This window comes from Typha angustifolia, chromosome 2, assembly GCF_048772165.1.
Source record: "Typha angustifolia cultivar Huaian chromosome 2, ASM4877216v1, whole genome shotgun sequence".
Lineage (NCBI taxonomy): Eukaryota > Viridiplantae > Streptophyta > Magnoliopsida > Poales > Typhaceae > Typha > Typha angustifolia.
Genome location: NC_133240.1, coordinates 2,971,301 through 2,987,580, shown reverse-complemented (window position 1 = coordinate 2,987,580; position 16,280 = coordinate 2,971,301). Strand labels below are relative to the sequence as shown.

The window sequence follows — 16,280 nt, the reverse complement described above, 5'->3', positions numbered from 1 at the left end:
TATGGGCAATCAAGTAAGATAATAACTTGGTTTTTAGATTATTTAATTTTCTTTGTTACAAGGTCTCTTAATTTGCTTGAGTAGATTTTGTTTAAGCCTAGAATCTGATGGCATATCGTATCTGAAAAGATAGATAACTTCAATTGGTTAAAGAAGCTGTTTCTGAATTTGTTAGATTCTTACGAATACCATATTTGTATTAAAAGCATCAACTTTTAAGAAATATAAAAGCAGGAGATTGGGAAAATCTCAGATTTTTATTAAGAAAGTATAACTCTCAATTGAACTCTCCCCTTTGGCCACAGGCCTGCAAGATTTTTTTATAGAGTAAGAAAAGACTCAAAATCTTAATCCAAAGAAAGAGTTTCAATCTAGACAACAAAACCTTAATTTAGCTTGTACTAAACACACCGAAACAAATGTAATCAAATTTCGAGTTCTACACTGAAAAATATAAGCAAAACAAAACCTTTCTTAAAATAGCAAAATTAGGATTTCGAGGCCTAAGCAATGAAATTTGGCTGAAATCCATATTGAGTCGTAACAACCTTCCATTGTGATTAGAGATAAGTCTTCTACTAGGACACCAAAATTAGGATTTCGAGGCCTAAGCAATGAAATTTGGCTGAAATCCATATTGAGTCGTAGCAACCTTCCATGGTTATTGGAGATAACTCTTCAACTAGGACACCAAACTCATTAACTTTCAAACATTTGGAACTCAATCATAGCATACTTTTCCTATTTAAAGTAGAATTCATTCTCTTTTCAAATACGAATATCTCCAAAAGATTTTAATTTCTTATTAATATCTTTTGAGTAGAACAGTAAATTAGATTTCAATCTTGGACCTTTTGAATAGACCAAAACTACTTTTTTTGTCTTCCATCATTATCAGTAATGATGATGAAGATGGTTGGATGGCAAACCTCTCAATGATTCTGCACCAACAATCAACTTTAGTGTGCATTTTAAATTCCTATCAACTGGAAAGTCCTAATCCTAGGACTATAAACTCTATCTAGAAACTAGGTTAGGAGATAACGAAATATCATTATACAAAATGATATTTAGATACCTACCTTAAAGAATAAGATTTCATGATGGTGATCTTAGATTATGATGGCGTGCATGCCATGAGAAAAGATCTCAATTAGAGATTGTGAGGAAGATACTAGATTCTTATCTCACAGAACAGATGGTTAAATCCTGCAATTATTACATCGGATGCCAAGAGGAAATACCCTAGAAGCATTATTCAAGAAATGGTTTCTGTTCATATAATTAACAATGAATAAACATCTAATCACTTTCACTACCTCTATTTAAAATAACTTCCATATTTGTAATATTTTTAACTCTCGAATAAGCACAACATATATCAAGATAAAAGACTGAAATGACGTAAAGACCAAACAAGCATATAAGAAGTGGCATACATGCAGAAAAAAAGTTATGCTGTATTATAAGAGATCCGCAACAACCAGAATTGAATTTCAGATGCATATACATCTAATATGAAAGATTTGATTCTTGGTGTATAGGAGATGTATCTCTAACGTTATAACAAAACAACGATTAGATTACTTGATGTATATGAAATAATATAAAATAGCAACATACATAGATGATATAATGTAACATATATATCAAATGTTTTAAAAAAAAAAAATCATCCAACCCTTGTAGATGTTACTTGAGATTGTGCTTTAATGTACAAAGAATGACCTAGCAAACTTCATGACCTCACTGTAGAAGTGGATGATAGGAAAGGAGATCTAGTGAATTTCATGCAGACCATATATGTGAAGATTTTGAGCCAAGAACATCAAACATGAAGATGATAAGCAGATCCAAGTTAAATTTTATCAAGATAAGAAAGCCAGCTACTCTAAATTATGAAACTGCACAAAGTACGTACAAATTGTATTTGATCCACTCCATAAAGTAAAATTCATTGGCATCTAGATTTCTACTGTATAAAGAACCACAAAATAACCTGTTGTATATGTTATTGGGTCCTGGAGAAATGAAATACATAATAACTAAACAATGAACAACCAAAAAGAAGTAAAGAAAGAAGATGGGTGACCAAGTAAATATCACCTTTGAAGAAACTCTACATTCACTATAAAGGCTGAATCTCCAAATCGGTATGCTCATTGCGAATGCCATTCTCAGATTCTGCTGATGTCCTATTCTCGCTCATGTTCATTTCCTGCACAGCTGGTGGGTTGATAATGGTCATTGGCATGACAACATCATCTGTGAGGCGTCCCTTCATTTCTCGGTGCTCCTGGCATATAGCACACCAATGCATGCAGCAATGAACCATACAAGGGTCGCAAGGAGAGTTCTACAGAAGTAAAGAAAATGGTCAGCATTTACTAACTAGATGATTTGTACACCAGTGCAAGAATAATGGACATTAAAAATATTAGTGATCCAGTTTGTTATGTTGTTTAGACAAGGATCATTTAGATTAAACTACAAACAAAAAAATTCAGTATCTTAAGACATAAAAGATATCTCATCATACGCTTAAATTAATTCAGTATAGAGAAATAAAGAGCTTAAGCTGTATTCTAAAGGTAAAATTGATAAAATGTCAGAAAGTATCTTAAGACATTTAATGGGGTTGAGAAAACAAGCACAATATTTGTATACAAGCTTCAGCTTCGTACCATTGTAATCCTCTGATTTCTGGAAATGTGTGTTACCACACACATTTAGCAACCCTCATCCTTAAAATAACTATAAGTCAGAATCTTACATAGTGTAAACTAAGAAAAGTTTGGCAAATAATCCAAGTTCCTGGGTGTTTGGCTAAACTGAAAAATAGATCTGATAAACTCTGATTTAAAAGGCAAGAGATTGACCATGCAGAATCACTTCTTTCACCTTCATAGTATGATTTGATTTCCATAGTCCTTGGAAGTAATCCACCAGAAATGCTCCTAATGTCATCAAGTTTCTGTACTATATACCCACTAACTTTTTATTATTATTATTGAGTTGTTTCTTTCTAATTCCTTTCACTTGTAAAAGCCAAGGATGATTGTGCTGGTCTGTATAGAGTGTCCAGACCGCGCACTGGTAGCGCTAATGAAGTATCAGCATCAACATAGGCTATGTGATGTGGCCTAGGGAGGAGGAAACATACCGATACTGAAAAAAGATAAGGAAATACCAAGATCTACCCTAAGGAGAAAAAATAGTCTTTGTGAATCTCTTTATCTGCCTCCAAGATGGGATGAGGGAGAAGTTAGATTGTTCCTTAGAGTCAAGGGAGACAATCAGTTGAGGAGGAAAGAAGCGATAGCATCTCTAGATCAAAGCTAAATTGGCCAAAACTTAGAGTTAGTCTTATGAGGAGAAAGAGAGTAATATAGATGAAGATAAAGACCAATATCAATTAACGAAAGCATAATCCAAAAAGGGTTGTCTCAGCACCTATTTATAATCTAACCCACGTCCTAAAGCAATTAAAGAGTCCTAATACAAGAAAAACATGTTCTAGTCAAACTCGTCATTAGGCGTTCGAACAGGCCCATGGGCGTTCAAATGCTCAAGATGGCCTTCTGCTCTTGGGCATTGGCGTTCAAACACCTGGACCCGAGGGTTATACTTCATGGCTATTTTGGTTCATGTCAAAAACATATATAAAAACTCTAAAAATATATATTAGAGACATGCCAAAGGCGTGCCAATGTCGTGTCGTTGAGATATCAGAGCGATAATTGTTGAAAAAAACATTAGTAAGGGTTATACATTTATATTAGTTGATTGATGTACCAACCAAGAGTGAACAACAACATAAGCATGTAATGCCATAAAAAGAGAAGCCAAAAGCATCCAACCAAGCAAACTGATCGACATGTCTACCATGCTCCCTTCACCAATCATGTCTCCAATTGCATAGCCTAGTTAGATATTAACATGAAAATTTGCATGACTAACAGTGCTGCAAATACCAAAACCAGCACATAGATCAAAACAAGATAGATGTGTCATTTTCTGGTTTACCAGCAATGGGTTTTCCACTTCTTAGTATAAAGGCTATAAGCATAATAGAGTGCACAACTTAGCACTCATTGGAATCACATAAGTATTTGGTATACCAAAGAATATCAAGAAGGAACATCTACCTTTAGATGGTACTTCTTTTGCAGAGACTGTCGTAAAAGACCAGTATATATACCACACATCCACCAACCAAATAATAATCCTTCCCCAATCAGAAAAGATGTCTTTGGGTCAATACCATGAAAAATTGCTGTAGCAGCTGCAAGTGCAATGCCTCCTTCGATGCAGATGGCATGACAAATGCATGGTTGCGTCCAAGGGATATCATCTCTAAGGCTCTCAACATTGTGGCCAAACAAGACACAAGGACAGAATAATCCAGTCCAGCCTACCAGGATAAAGCAATTAATCTTGAACAACAAGAAAAATGATGAAAGTTTTGATTCTAGAAAGTAGTAATTGTTAATGAAGACACAACACACCGACATGAAAATTGCAAACTGCACAACAGGATAACGAGCGGATAAAAGACAGTAAATGTAATTGTGACCATCTTAAATTTCAATATTCAAACTTTCAATCAGATAGTAGTCAAAACTTTCAGAACTGTGGTTATCTTACACATTAATACTTTCTAGACAGCCCTTCATGCATCATCTATTGTACACCATTTTGAGATAGCTTAAAATCTTGACAGTTCTTTGCATGCAAAACATTTTATCTTAAATGCATATTTTTGAAATGCCTGGAATGCCTTGGACTGAGACATCAAGTAACTCGTTCCTTTTTGCTAGTTTTACTTAATCATCACTTGCCCATTGCATATTGACCACCTCTTCTATTGTGTATTACTTTCGAAAAGGTGAAGCCAAGATTTTGGCCTATATTAATTGGAAAGACTATAAAGATAGTAGATTTAAGAATAAGAATCATTGCAATTACATATTACATTAAATTATCAAAAAATTGTAATTTTGTAACTATAACAAGTCACCTAACTTGACCAGAATTTATATTAAGATTAAACAACCTAATAAAGGATGCAAAGAAAAATTAAGCAAGGTGTCCTGATTAATATGAACTGAAAAACTATATCCAAAATTCTAAATTATGCATACTAATGTCACACTTTGAAAATAATCCGAATATTTCTTCTTCCAATCCTAGAAAAGAAAACCATTTTTTGGTAACTTGCTAATGCATGAGGCCCCACGCAATGCAAGATCTGGCTCATATTTCCATCGGACTTATTGTTTCTTTTTTTGAGAAAGCCTCCAGAATTATTGATAACTACAAAGAATAAAGATTCATAAGCACGTTAAAAGACAACATCTTACAACTATTGGTATCCTCAGCACACCCAAAAATTCCGGAGGTCCACGGCTCATCGGCTGGCAGCTCATAGCTTTCCGGAAGTACTTGCCCGCACTCATCGCATCTACGAACCTCCAACTGTTCCAAAAGCAAAAACATTCGGGATCAATCGGAGGAATACACACACAAATCCGTATATTTCCACTCCTAAGATGAACGATCCAACGAGGTAATGAGATCACGAGATAAATAGCTAAGATCACCAACCTGGGGGACTCGGACAGGTTGATTGAGCTCTCCGGGACGGATCTCCTCCATGGGCGCATCTTGACCTTTGGTCAGCTTCACGTACGAACTCGCCGCGCCATCCGCCATTGTTACGAGAAGGGCTAAGCTTCGGGTCGGAATTGGCGTTCAGATCTGGGGGCAGAGAAGAGGAGAAGAGGAAGGGGGGCAGAGAAGAGGAGAGAGAGAGAGAGAGAGAGAGGCCAATGGTTTTAAATAGCGGTGAAATGGCCAACGAGATTCGTCTTCTTGGGCTCCTTGGTCCGCTTCGGAGTGGCTGCCACCAATGTCAATGTTACGAATTTCTGAAGAAATTTACTTTTGACGAGAATGTGCATATAAGACCAATTTTAGATGGTATTAACTCTTTCCAAAATATGCTGTGCATATAAGACCCCAACTTTAGACAGTATTATGGATCTCATAAGTCACAACGGGGCTTTTACAAAATAATTATATTTAGTTTTTTATTTATAATAATTTATTTTAGTTTGTGTCGTAAACATATAAATTATATCACTTTATGATAAAATATATGTTGATTATAGAAAATATACACTCAATTGTATATATTTAATCAAAAAAGTAAATACCATTAAATTGCGAAAGTCCCATCTCACAATTATTTTTAAACTCTTTCAAAAAAAAAGTTATTTGTAATAAAAAAATCTTTAAATTCTAATAATAATAAGATCTGACCATTATGTATTAATTATATATACTCCATTATAAATAGATGTACATCTAACGTAGAAAATAGACAAACTCAATTTATAAGGGCTCAATTTTACTATTACTAAAATTTAAGAGTTTTTATGCAAATATTTCTAAAATAAATATGTTTGAGATAAAGAAAAAGTTAAGATAAATATAGAAAAAATCTCCCTTTGTTTGGATATTGAGAGGAAAGAAAAAGAAAAAAGTGAGAAGATTTAATTTATTTTAACTTTTTCCTTGCTTCTCATTTAAATTTTTTTATCCAATTGAGAACATATTTCTATTTTCTTTCTCTTCTCTCTCTTCATTGAAACACGGCATAAATTTGATACATATCTTAAGATGGTAATATAAATGGCATGTTTTGTTACTTTAAATATTAAATGTTACTATTAAATATTAAATGGTAATAAAAGTTAAATATTAAATGTTAATATGAAAATTTCTTTGGAATAAAGGTAAGAAAACTAAGTGCATCCATCTTGTTTGACTGGGATAAGGATACCAAACCTAAAAGGGATCGTAGCCTTTTTATTTAGGACTTGATAATGATTAAACTATGGTTAATTGCCAAAAGAAATGTTAAGGTCCTTGAAGATTCTGATGACACTTGGGCTCACTTGGTTAAAGCCAAGTATGAGACACCCCCACCCATGGGATGTGCGTGGGCTCAAGTGCTGCTCTTGAAGCTGATGCTTGATTCACACTGCAATTCAGATTATTCAGGAGGGTTTGATTAAGTTTGTTTATAACGACAGAACTGTTCACATTTGGAAAGATATTGGTTAGATTCTATCTCTTATGAAATGGCCAACATTTTTTTATATTAACCTCATTAATGCCATTACTTAAATTTATGATCTTATGTGTAATTTTTATATGGAATGAATATCTTATTGGCCAAGAGTTTAGTCCTAAACTTTGTAAAAAAAAAAATTCACATTTCCATCCTCTTGCATAATAAGGAGGATCATTGGATCTTGAAAGTGCATCATAGTAGTGTTACTACTGCTAAATCTATGTACTAATCTCTATGGTAAACTAGTGCCGTTGAGAATAGCTAGAAATTGGTAAAAAACTTTATGGCCCTGCTAGTTCCCCCAAAAAATTATTGAGGAGTAAGGATAGTTTTAAACACCGTCAAGAACAATAGCAGGAGGGATCAAGGAGATTTGTGGAGCTGTGATTACAGCGGAGCAAGACAAGCAGGAGGATGTGCTTCTACGGAGAGCTTCCTCATCAAAAGTCAACTAGAACTTCGGAAGCTGTTGGCTAAAAGTCTTGGGTGTCAGTTGCTACTGGTGGACAAAGACGGACGAACGCAGTGGAACATATTCCTGCTGAAATACTAGCAAAAATCAAAGCTCAACTTGAAGACTCAATGATAGTAGACCCGGAGATTTTGGAGAAGTGCATAGCTTAATGGAAACTATCTTTGTTTGGTCGGTTCCTAGGAAGGGGCATGCCGTTGATGAAGCTCAAGAGTATCCTAGCCAAACTCTAGAACGGAGGGCTCCTCTGTTTCAAACATGGAGGAAGGGTTCTATGTGTTCCGCTTTAAGAAGCAGGAGGATATGGACTATGCCCTAACTAGGGGTCCATAGGCTATCCTTGGCAAGGTACTGAACCTTATCCTTTGGAGGAATAATTTTTGACCATTCTCGGAGGCTTTCACAATAGCCCCGGTGTGGATACAATTGTACAGCCTGCCCAAGGAGTACTGAGAGTTGGAGGAGCTTGTCTATGTAGCTGCACACTTTGGCAAGCCGCTAAGAGTAGACGAGACCACCCTTGATCACTCCTAGAGTAGGTTTGCGAGAGTGTGCATCGAAGTTGACTTAAGCCGGCCTTTAAAGACGACAGTCTTGTTTGGACCCAAAGAGGAGCAAGTAGAACATATGGTGGTATATATTGCTACATATGTGGCTACGTTGGGCACAAAAGAAAAACTGCGCTAGCTCTAAGTCTCCTCCTCACATGGAGTCTGCGGGCCAGACACAGCAGACACTAAAGCCGATGATGGAGTCAAGGGAGGGAGTGAAGTTAAAGAATGAGGCAGCTACAACATATGGCCCATGGTTCACTATCCAATGCAAAGGAAGAAGATGGCAAGGGGTCAAACAAGGAAGGCCAGCTAGCGAGGCTAGACAACAGGTTGAGAATCAAAAGGAAGCTCAACAAAGAAAGTTGAAGCAAGCCATCCCCAGAAGAAGAAAGCTCAGAAAGGAATGCAAAGGGCTGTGGGGTTAAGGTAGGAGGATCGTCAATCTAAGGAAAGGAGGAGTGCTCCCCAGAAGGCTGCTAAGCATCTAGATAAGAGATCTGGTAAAACCCCTCTCCCTCACCATAATAAGGAGGAGAAAGGGCATAGGGAACTGCCACACTTGGTATTAGTAAAAGGAAAAGGCAAAGTAGGAGAAGGAGCTTCTACCTCGAGTTAGCCGTCGGCTACCATCCAAGATATCCAATCAAATAGAGAGGATAAAATTGGCTATTCATCAAACAGTAGTAGACAAGACTATGCAGCTCAGCTCTCTATCGACACGTTCGAGAGGTATTTAATGCCCAATGTTTGTGTCAACCAACAAAGGGGTGACACAGGCGATGTGGAAATCCCGGTCTAGGGATTGGACACAATCATCATTAATGGGTTAACCATTAGGCTGGATTCTGGGAACTCTAGAGTTTCCCGCTCGGCTTACATTAAATCGTTAGGGCCTCTAGTGCCATGCAGAAAGGCACATACCCAACTGAAGTGGTTTAAGATGTTGTGGCCTATGCTAAGTCTAGACCGAAGTTGGGAACAGTGGAGCAGCTTCAGGGGAAGCATGAGGAGGTGGTGTCCTTGCTCAGGAGGGTGCTCTCTCAAAGAAACTCGTTGGAAGCCCAGGACAAGGTGGTGCTAGACAAGGATACTTCTCAAATGGCACTAGTGGTTTATGATTCGTTAGCTGCGGGTGAACAAGTAGTCATGGAAGCTGATGTCCCGCATACCATGAGGCCAGGGGCGGCCAAGCGGGGTAGGACTACATAAGCCTTCCCCTTCTCTCTCCTGCTGCCCTTATGATTAAGGCTATTTATTAGAATTGTAGGGATGCTTTCAAGCGAGAGGCTCTTGACAGGTGTAGAGACCTAAACAGGAATCATAATCTTGATCTTCTCTTCTTACTAGAGACTCACGTTGGTTAGGAGTCTACGAAGAAAGTCGCTCGGGCCTTGAGGCGGAACTAGCAATGGTTCACTATCCTAGCGGACGAGGTGTCGAGTGACATTATTGTACCGTGGAAAACAAACTAGAATTGGTGGACGTGGTAGCAGTTTCTCGCTATGTTGTCCATCTTATGGTGACGACGTCTGAAGGACATATTAGACTGTGGTCGGCGATTTATGCAAGCAATAATATACAGTTTTAGAAGGACCTATGGGAGGAACTTGCTGGTTTATCTACCCTAGGCTTACCTTGGATCGTCGAGGAGATTTTAATGCTTATACCTCACTTAGGAGAAGAAGAGCTCATGGTGTGTGGAATTAGTCCCCAAATGTAAACTATTCCGGGCCTTTGTTGAGTCGACTGGACTTTGTGACCTAGGCTATGAAGGGTTACCTTATACTTAGTGCAACAATCAGGGTGAAGCCAGCTGCATTTGGATCCGCCTCGACCGAATCCTAGCCAACCCTCTCTGGATCAACAAGCACCACAACTTTAGAGTTATCCACCTGGATCGGTTTGTGTTGGACCATTCCCCATTGTTATTCATCATTCACTCGGCTCATAGCAAATCTGCACTGCCTTTCTGATTTGAGCTTAATTGGCTTGAGTATGAAGGTTGTCGTGCTGTGGTGGAAGAAGTATGGATGCGGTTATCTTGAAGCAATCATTTGCATACCTTCATGCAGAAGGTGACTTGCCTCCAAGGAGCTCTGCACACATGGAGTAAGTGAGTGGTTGGAAACTTTGAAGCTAACTTGGAAAAAACCAAATGGGAAATAACTAAACTTGAAGAGCTAGATGCGGTTGGGCACTTAGAGAAAGCTGGCCTAGCAAGCCTTAGAAATATGAACATGAAAACTACACTCAGCAGACAAATAAACACTAAATGGCTTCAGAGGTTAAGGTTGTAGTGGGTTAAGAATGGGGAGAAGAAATCCAAATTCTTCCATTTGTCTGCAACCTTGCACCGGAGCAAAATTCCTAGTATCATGACCCCGACAGGTGAATAGGTCCAGGAAAAGGATGCTATTAATAAGACATTTGTCTCTTTTCTCAGCTCTGGCAGGAGGTGGACAACTCTACTACTAGCTGGCCCTGGCCCTAGCTATCGTGTCTCTCTGAAAATGAATGTTGCTCTCTATAGACCTCGATTACATAGGAGGAGATCAAAGCTGCTCTGTGGAGCCTTCATAGGGGGAAAGCTCTGGGGCCTAATGTTCTACAGGTGGAAGTTTACATCCGATACTGGAGCTCCATGGACACTGGACTCATTGAGGTGGTGAGCCACTTCTTTGACACCGCAACCTTGCCATCCCGTTGGAGCAGAACCTATGTAATGCTAGTGCCAAAGAAGAAACACCCTATGGAAGTGTAACACTATAGGCCCATCGTGTTGTGCAATGTGGCTTATAAAGTGATTGCTCAAATCTTGGTCGATAAATTGAAGAAGGTGCTACCCAACCTTGTCAGGCCGAAACAAGCTGCCTTCGTGGCTGGGCGGAGCATTGTGGGTAATACCCTAGCAATGCAAGAGGTTGCCCACTCGATGCTCACGGATAAGCGAAGCCCTCCGTTAATGATGGTCAAGTTAGACATGGAAAAAACTTATGACTGGATTAGTTGGACGGCGGTTATGAGTACACTAGACCGTATGGGCTTTCCTTTGCGGTGGTGCAATTGGATTCCGGCGTGCATCTCCTCTCCTTTGTTTGCTATCCTTATAAATAGAGAACCTACGGAGTGGATCGCTCCACATCGGGGGCTTAGGCAAGGGGACCCCATATCACCCTACCTTTTCATCCTAGTATCACAGGTGCTGTCCAGTATCCTAAATGAGAAGGCTGCAGTTAGGGAGTTAACTGGCTTTTGGGTTGGAAATGTCCACACCTCTCACTTAATGTATGCAGACGACTTGCTACTCACTCTTCAAGCGACTACGATCAATGCGATGGGAGTGATAGAGTGCCTTAAAAGGTATCCCAAGTTCTCTGGCCAGAAAGTTAACTTCCAGAAGTCGGCACTATACTTGCTGGGTGGGCTCTCTAAGGTCCTCACTCTCTAATTAACTGAGAATCTTGGACTTCAGGTCACTGGACTTCCATTACCTATCTGCCGCCTCAAGGTGAAGGAGCACAAAATGGTCGTAGATCGCATGGTGAGGAAGCTAGCAGGTTGGAAAAGATCCCTCCTCTCAATAGCAGGGAGAAAAACTCTGATAAACTCAATATTGGTAGCCATCCCCTCATACTGGCTAGGCAGCACTTGGGTGCTAAATCCAACGATTGGCGAAATCACAAGGCTAGCAAGGGAGTTTCTCTGGAACAATAGCAAAGGTCGAGGACTCCATTTGATTAGGTGGGATATTGTCTCGAGGCCAAGTGATGAAGGTGGTCTTGCTCTTCGGGACCTTCGAAAGGCACGAGCTACCCACCTCAGCAAGTTGGCACTCAAGGTTCTAAACAAGATCGACGTTCCATGGGTGAGAATCTTGCTAGAGAAATATGGCTCCCTAGATCCATGGAACCCAACTTTGCTGAGAGGGTGCTCCTCGATTTGGAAGGCCATCACGAGAGTGGTAAATCAGCTCAAACTAGGGTGTCGAAAGCTCATAGGTAATGGCGACACCAAAGCTGCTTCTGAGTCGTGGCTAACGCTGATGCTGTGGAATAAACAAGCCTGTACCATGCACATCGATCTCTTTGATAACAACCTCCTAGTCTCAAATTTCCTAGGGGTACGCATTGGAGTGTGGAGAGGTTGGTAGATGCTGGTGGTGCAAATATGGCTTTTGAACTCTCATCTAGGCTAGTGGGGAATTTGTATGTCAAAGACCATTGGATATGGTGGTTGAGTACCCACTACCAAGTCTGTCTCTACTTTCTTCTGGCCGAAAGAAGATGGAGTTTGGATGGGTTGGAAGGCTATCTAGAACCTCTGGGTTGCTCTAAGAGTCAAAACTTTCTATTGAAAGTTGGCATAGGGTAGGCTGTCGATGAGGGGGTACATCTATCGTCTACATATTGGCCAAGTGGAGAACTGTGCTCTTTGTGGCCTTCACAAGGAGTTGATCTCCCATATGTTCTATGGATGCAGATACAGTAAGGATTGCTGGGCCATAGTCGAGCGCGATTTGGGCCCATTGGTTAACTAGGTTGACGAAGGATGGCCCACCTCCAAATGGCATGGTGAACAGAAGCAGGAGACCGAAATCAATGTATTGCCACAACTATATGGGCTATTTGGAAGCAGCACAATGCTAGGGTGCATGGCCAGCAAGCCCAGACGCTGAGAACACTAATGAAAGGGGCTCTCTGCACGGTGAGAGAATATGGTCTGCAGCGCATGGAAGATCAACCTATGTTCAAGAAGAAGACCACTGGTTGGGCTCTGCTAGCCAAAGGGTGGCTAAAGCTCAACTCTGATAGGAGCTTTTCGGCTTCAGGATTACCAAGGAGGAGTAGGAGTTGTTCTGTGGAATGACACTGGTGAGCTTGTGCAACTTGCATGAGAGCCCTGTCCAAATGTCTCTACACTCTATGCAAAAGTTTGGGCGATCCGATTTAGCCTTCGCCTTGTCCCTACTGATAGTAGGTTAGAGCTTGAAATCGATTCCTTGGAGGTAACACGCATTCTTTGCAAGGAAGCCGATTGTCCCTGGGTGGTCAAGTCTATGGTAGATGAATACATAGTGTTAGGTTTTTAATTGTTGGCAATTATGTACAAAATATTTTAAGTGTATTTTTTACATGTATATGAACTTTACATAAGTCTAGAAAATCTCTGGTTTGAAGAATTGCAAAATTATTAGAGCAAAGTTGATGAGATCAAGCCATGCCGTTCGAACGCATCCAGGCCGCGTTCGAATATACCAACGAAGTTTAAAAATCTTGGACTTTCATGAGTACGGATAAGACTTGGATTTACCTCTATCTTGTACTTTCGTGAGTACGGATAAGACTTGGATTTGCCTCTATCTTGGAGATCATATATAAGGATTGTGAAACCCTATCTCTATGGTGGTTGAAGAAGCATTATTGAAGGAGACTTCTTGAGGCTACATCGGTTCTTCAACTAACAATGTCCTTCTTATCTACAAATTTGAATCTTTCGTCTTAAAGGCTATCTAGACGTAAGATCAATCTCGAGGGCTACTGAGGTTGGACTTCAATCACGAGAAGCAGTGAATCGTGGGTTCTAGCGAGCAAGACTGAGAGGAACAAAGTCGTTTGGATCGACGGGTTGTTTTGTAAGTCAGTCTTGTAACTGCTACTATCATAGTGATTAGTTTTGATCCGAGTTTGGATCCGTGGTTTTTTTTTTCCGTTTTGGGTTTTTCCACGTTAAAATCTTGGTGTTCATCTTTGCTTTCGTTCTTAATATTTCTTCGGACTTTTACTTAAGTGAATGAGCGATATCATTGCCTAGTGTTTAGATACATACGTTTGTCTAGGGGTTTTTTCAATTTGTATCAGAGCAGGTTCTCTCACCCTTTGAGAGAGATCATATATGCATGGATTTTCATAGAGATGGATCATCATCTATTAGACCTCCTGTTCTAGATGGATCAAATTATGGATATTGAAAGCTAAGATGAGAGCTTATTTGAAGTCTATAGATGAGAGAGTATGGATGGCCATTGTGAACGGTTGGAGTCCACCAATGTACATGGTGAATGATAAGTTTATTGAGAAACCGATTGAGTCATGGGATAAGACAGATTATGAAAAAGTTGGCTGGAATAGCAAAGCAATAAATGCAATTTTTAGTTATGTTTCCTCGGAAGAATTTAGAAGAATTTCTACTTGTGAAATAGCAAAAGAAGCCTGGACGATCTTAGAAACAACTCATGAAGGAACTATGGTTGTAAAACTTTCGAAACTTCAGAGGTTGACTACTAGTTTTGAAACTCTACGTATGGAGGAGAATGAGACGTTTGATGAATTCTATGCAAAGTTGAGTGATATAGTCAACTCCAGTTTCAACATAGGAGAGAAAATTCCTGAAAACAAAATTGTCCGTAAGATCCTTAGGTCTCTTCCAGAAAAGTTTCAGGCAAAAGTTACAACTATTGAGGAAAGTAAGGACATCGATTCTATGAAAGTTAAACAATTGGTAAGAAATCTACAAACATTTGAGCCTAGTCTTTCAAAACCAAGGAAGTCCAAAGATATGGCCCTATCCACAGTTAAACAAAATTTAGAGGAGTCTGATGATGAAGGTGATTTAGATGTTGAGATGTTGATCATGTTTGTCAAAAAGTTAATAAATTTTTTCGAAAGCCAAACAATTTGAATGCTGAAAAACTTGAGAAAAGCAAAGCCTTTGTGAAAAAGAAGAATACTGTGAGTTCGAATACAGGTAATAGCAACAACAATGTCAAACAGAAAAATAAGAATTCTGATAATAAAATTCGATGTTTTGAATGTTCTGGTTTTGGACACATCGCACAAGAATGCCCTAATCGTCTTAAGAGAAAGGGTAAAGCTAAGAAAGTTACTTGAGATGACTCAGATGAATCTGATGATGATTCTGAAAAGGACGAAGAAAACTTTGTAGCTTTTACCTCTTCTCTACTTAATACTGACTCTATTGTTGATACTGATAGTACAGATGATTAGGATATGTTACCTGCTGAGGAAGATGAATCTGAAATTCAAAAGGCATATAATGACTTATATCTAAAGTCGTTTAAACTCAAGAAAAGCAATTTTAGACTACTTCAACGACTCAAGGTAATCGAACCAGAAAGAATTCAATTTGAGGAGAAGTACAAATTGGAGCTTGAACATGTCAAAAACCTTTCTGAACAACTTGACAATGCGAAAAATAAAATGAAGGCTGATGAAATTGAACTAGAGCGATTTCATAAGGAAGAATACCTAAAGTCATCAACCGCATTTACAAAGCAATCCTGGATGAATGCTTCTAAACTGAAGTTGAATCTACAAACTGGTGAATCTTCAACGACACCAAAGGTAAACTTTAGTCACACTCCTCAACAAAAGGTGAGTAGAAAAAGGTTTGTTCCGACATGCTATCATTGCGGCATTCTAGGGCATATTCGACCTCATTGCAAATTTTTGCAAAAACCTAGAAGTGCTTTCATTTATGGGATGAAAACAAAGGCCATATGGGTCAAGAAAAGTGATTTAAAATGTTATGTTGTACATACTATTTTGAAAGCTTTAAATTCTGACTTGTGGTATTTAGATAGTGGCTGTTCAAGACATATGTCAGGCGACAAATCCTTATTTTATAATCTCGAAAAATATGAACGGGGAGTTGTGACATTTGGAGATGGTAACTCATCCAAGGTAATAGGTAAAGGAAATGTAAGTACTCCAGGTGTTCCTATTTTGATTTTGTCACTCCCTCGACTTCTATAATAATGAAACCAAATTTAATGCACTCATAACATATATGTATTTTTGAGTGAGCATGATATCATGAATTATTTTTTTAAATAGCTTACTATTAACTTTGATTTGCACAGTTTGACCTCATGCTTAGTCATCAAAAATTTGTTCATAAAAAATCAATGAAAAGGGCTACAATGAGTTAGTGTGAAAGCCGTCTTGTTTAGAGTCCAGTTTAACTCAGTATTTTATTTGCAAATTCAAAAAAAAAATGATATATGTGAATTTCTTCTTGCACATTGTTTGATTTGTACAACAAGAAAAGAGCTACCTACTCATGTGTGAAAGCCATCATTACACCTATATGTTTC

General features: G+C 38.8%; 1 protein-coding gene across 2 annotated transcripts; it reads right to left on the bottom strand.

Moving 5' to 3' along the window:
• Positions 1–1,870: 1,870 nt before the first annotated feature.
• Positions 1,871–5,922, bottom strand: LOC140771274 (cell number regulator 6-like). 2 transcript variants are annotated; one of them, XM_073112761.1, is made up of 5 exons: positions 5,608–5,808; positions 5,364–5,478; positions 4,149–4,414; positions 2,107–2,356; positions 1,871–2,021 (listed from the first exon to the last, which is right to left on the bottom strand). In XM_073112761.1, exons 1-4 carry the CDS (start codon positions 5,713–5,715, stop codon positions 2,129–2,131), a joined length of 717 nt encoding a protein of 238 aa, XP_072968862.1. In that variant the 5' UTR covers positions 5,716–5,808; the 3' UTR covers positions 1,871–2,021; positions 2,107–2,128. The 2 variants fall into 2 exon arrangements, with proteins under 2 accessions (XP_072968862.1, XP_072968855.1); XM_073112754.1 differs by adding an exon at positions 5,815–5,922 and having other exon boundaries at positions 1,875–2,356; positions 5,608–5,781.
• Between the last annotated feature and the right edge of the window lie 10,358 nt (positions 5,923–16,280).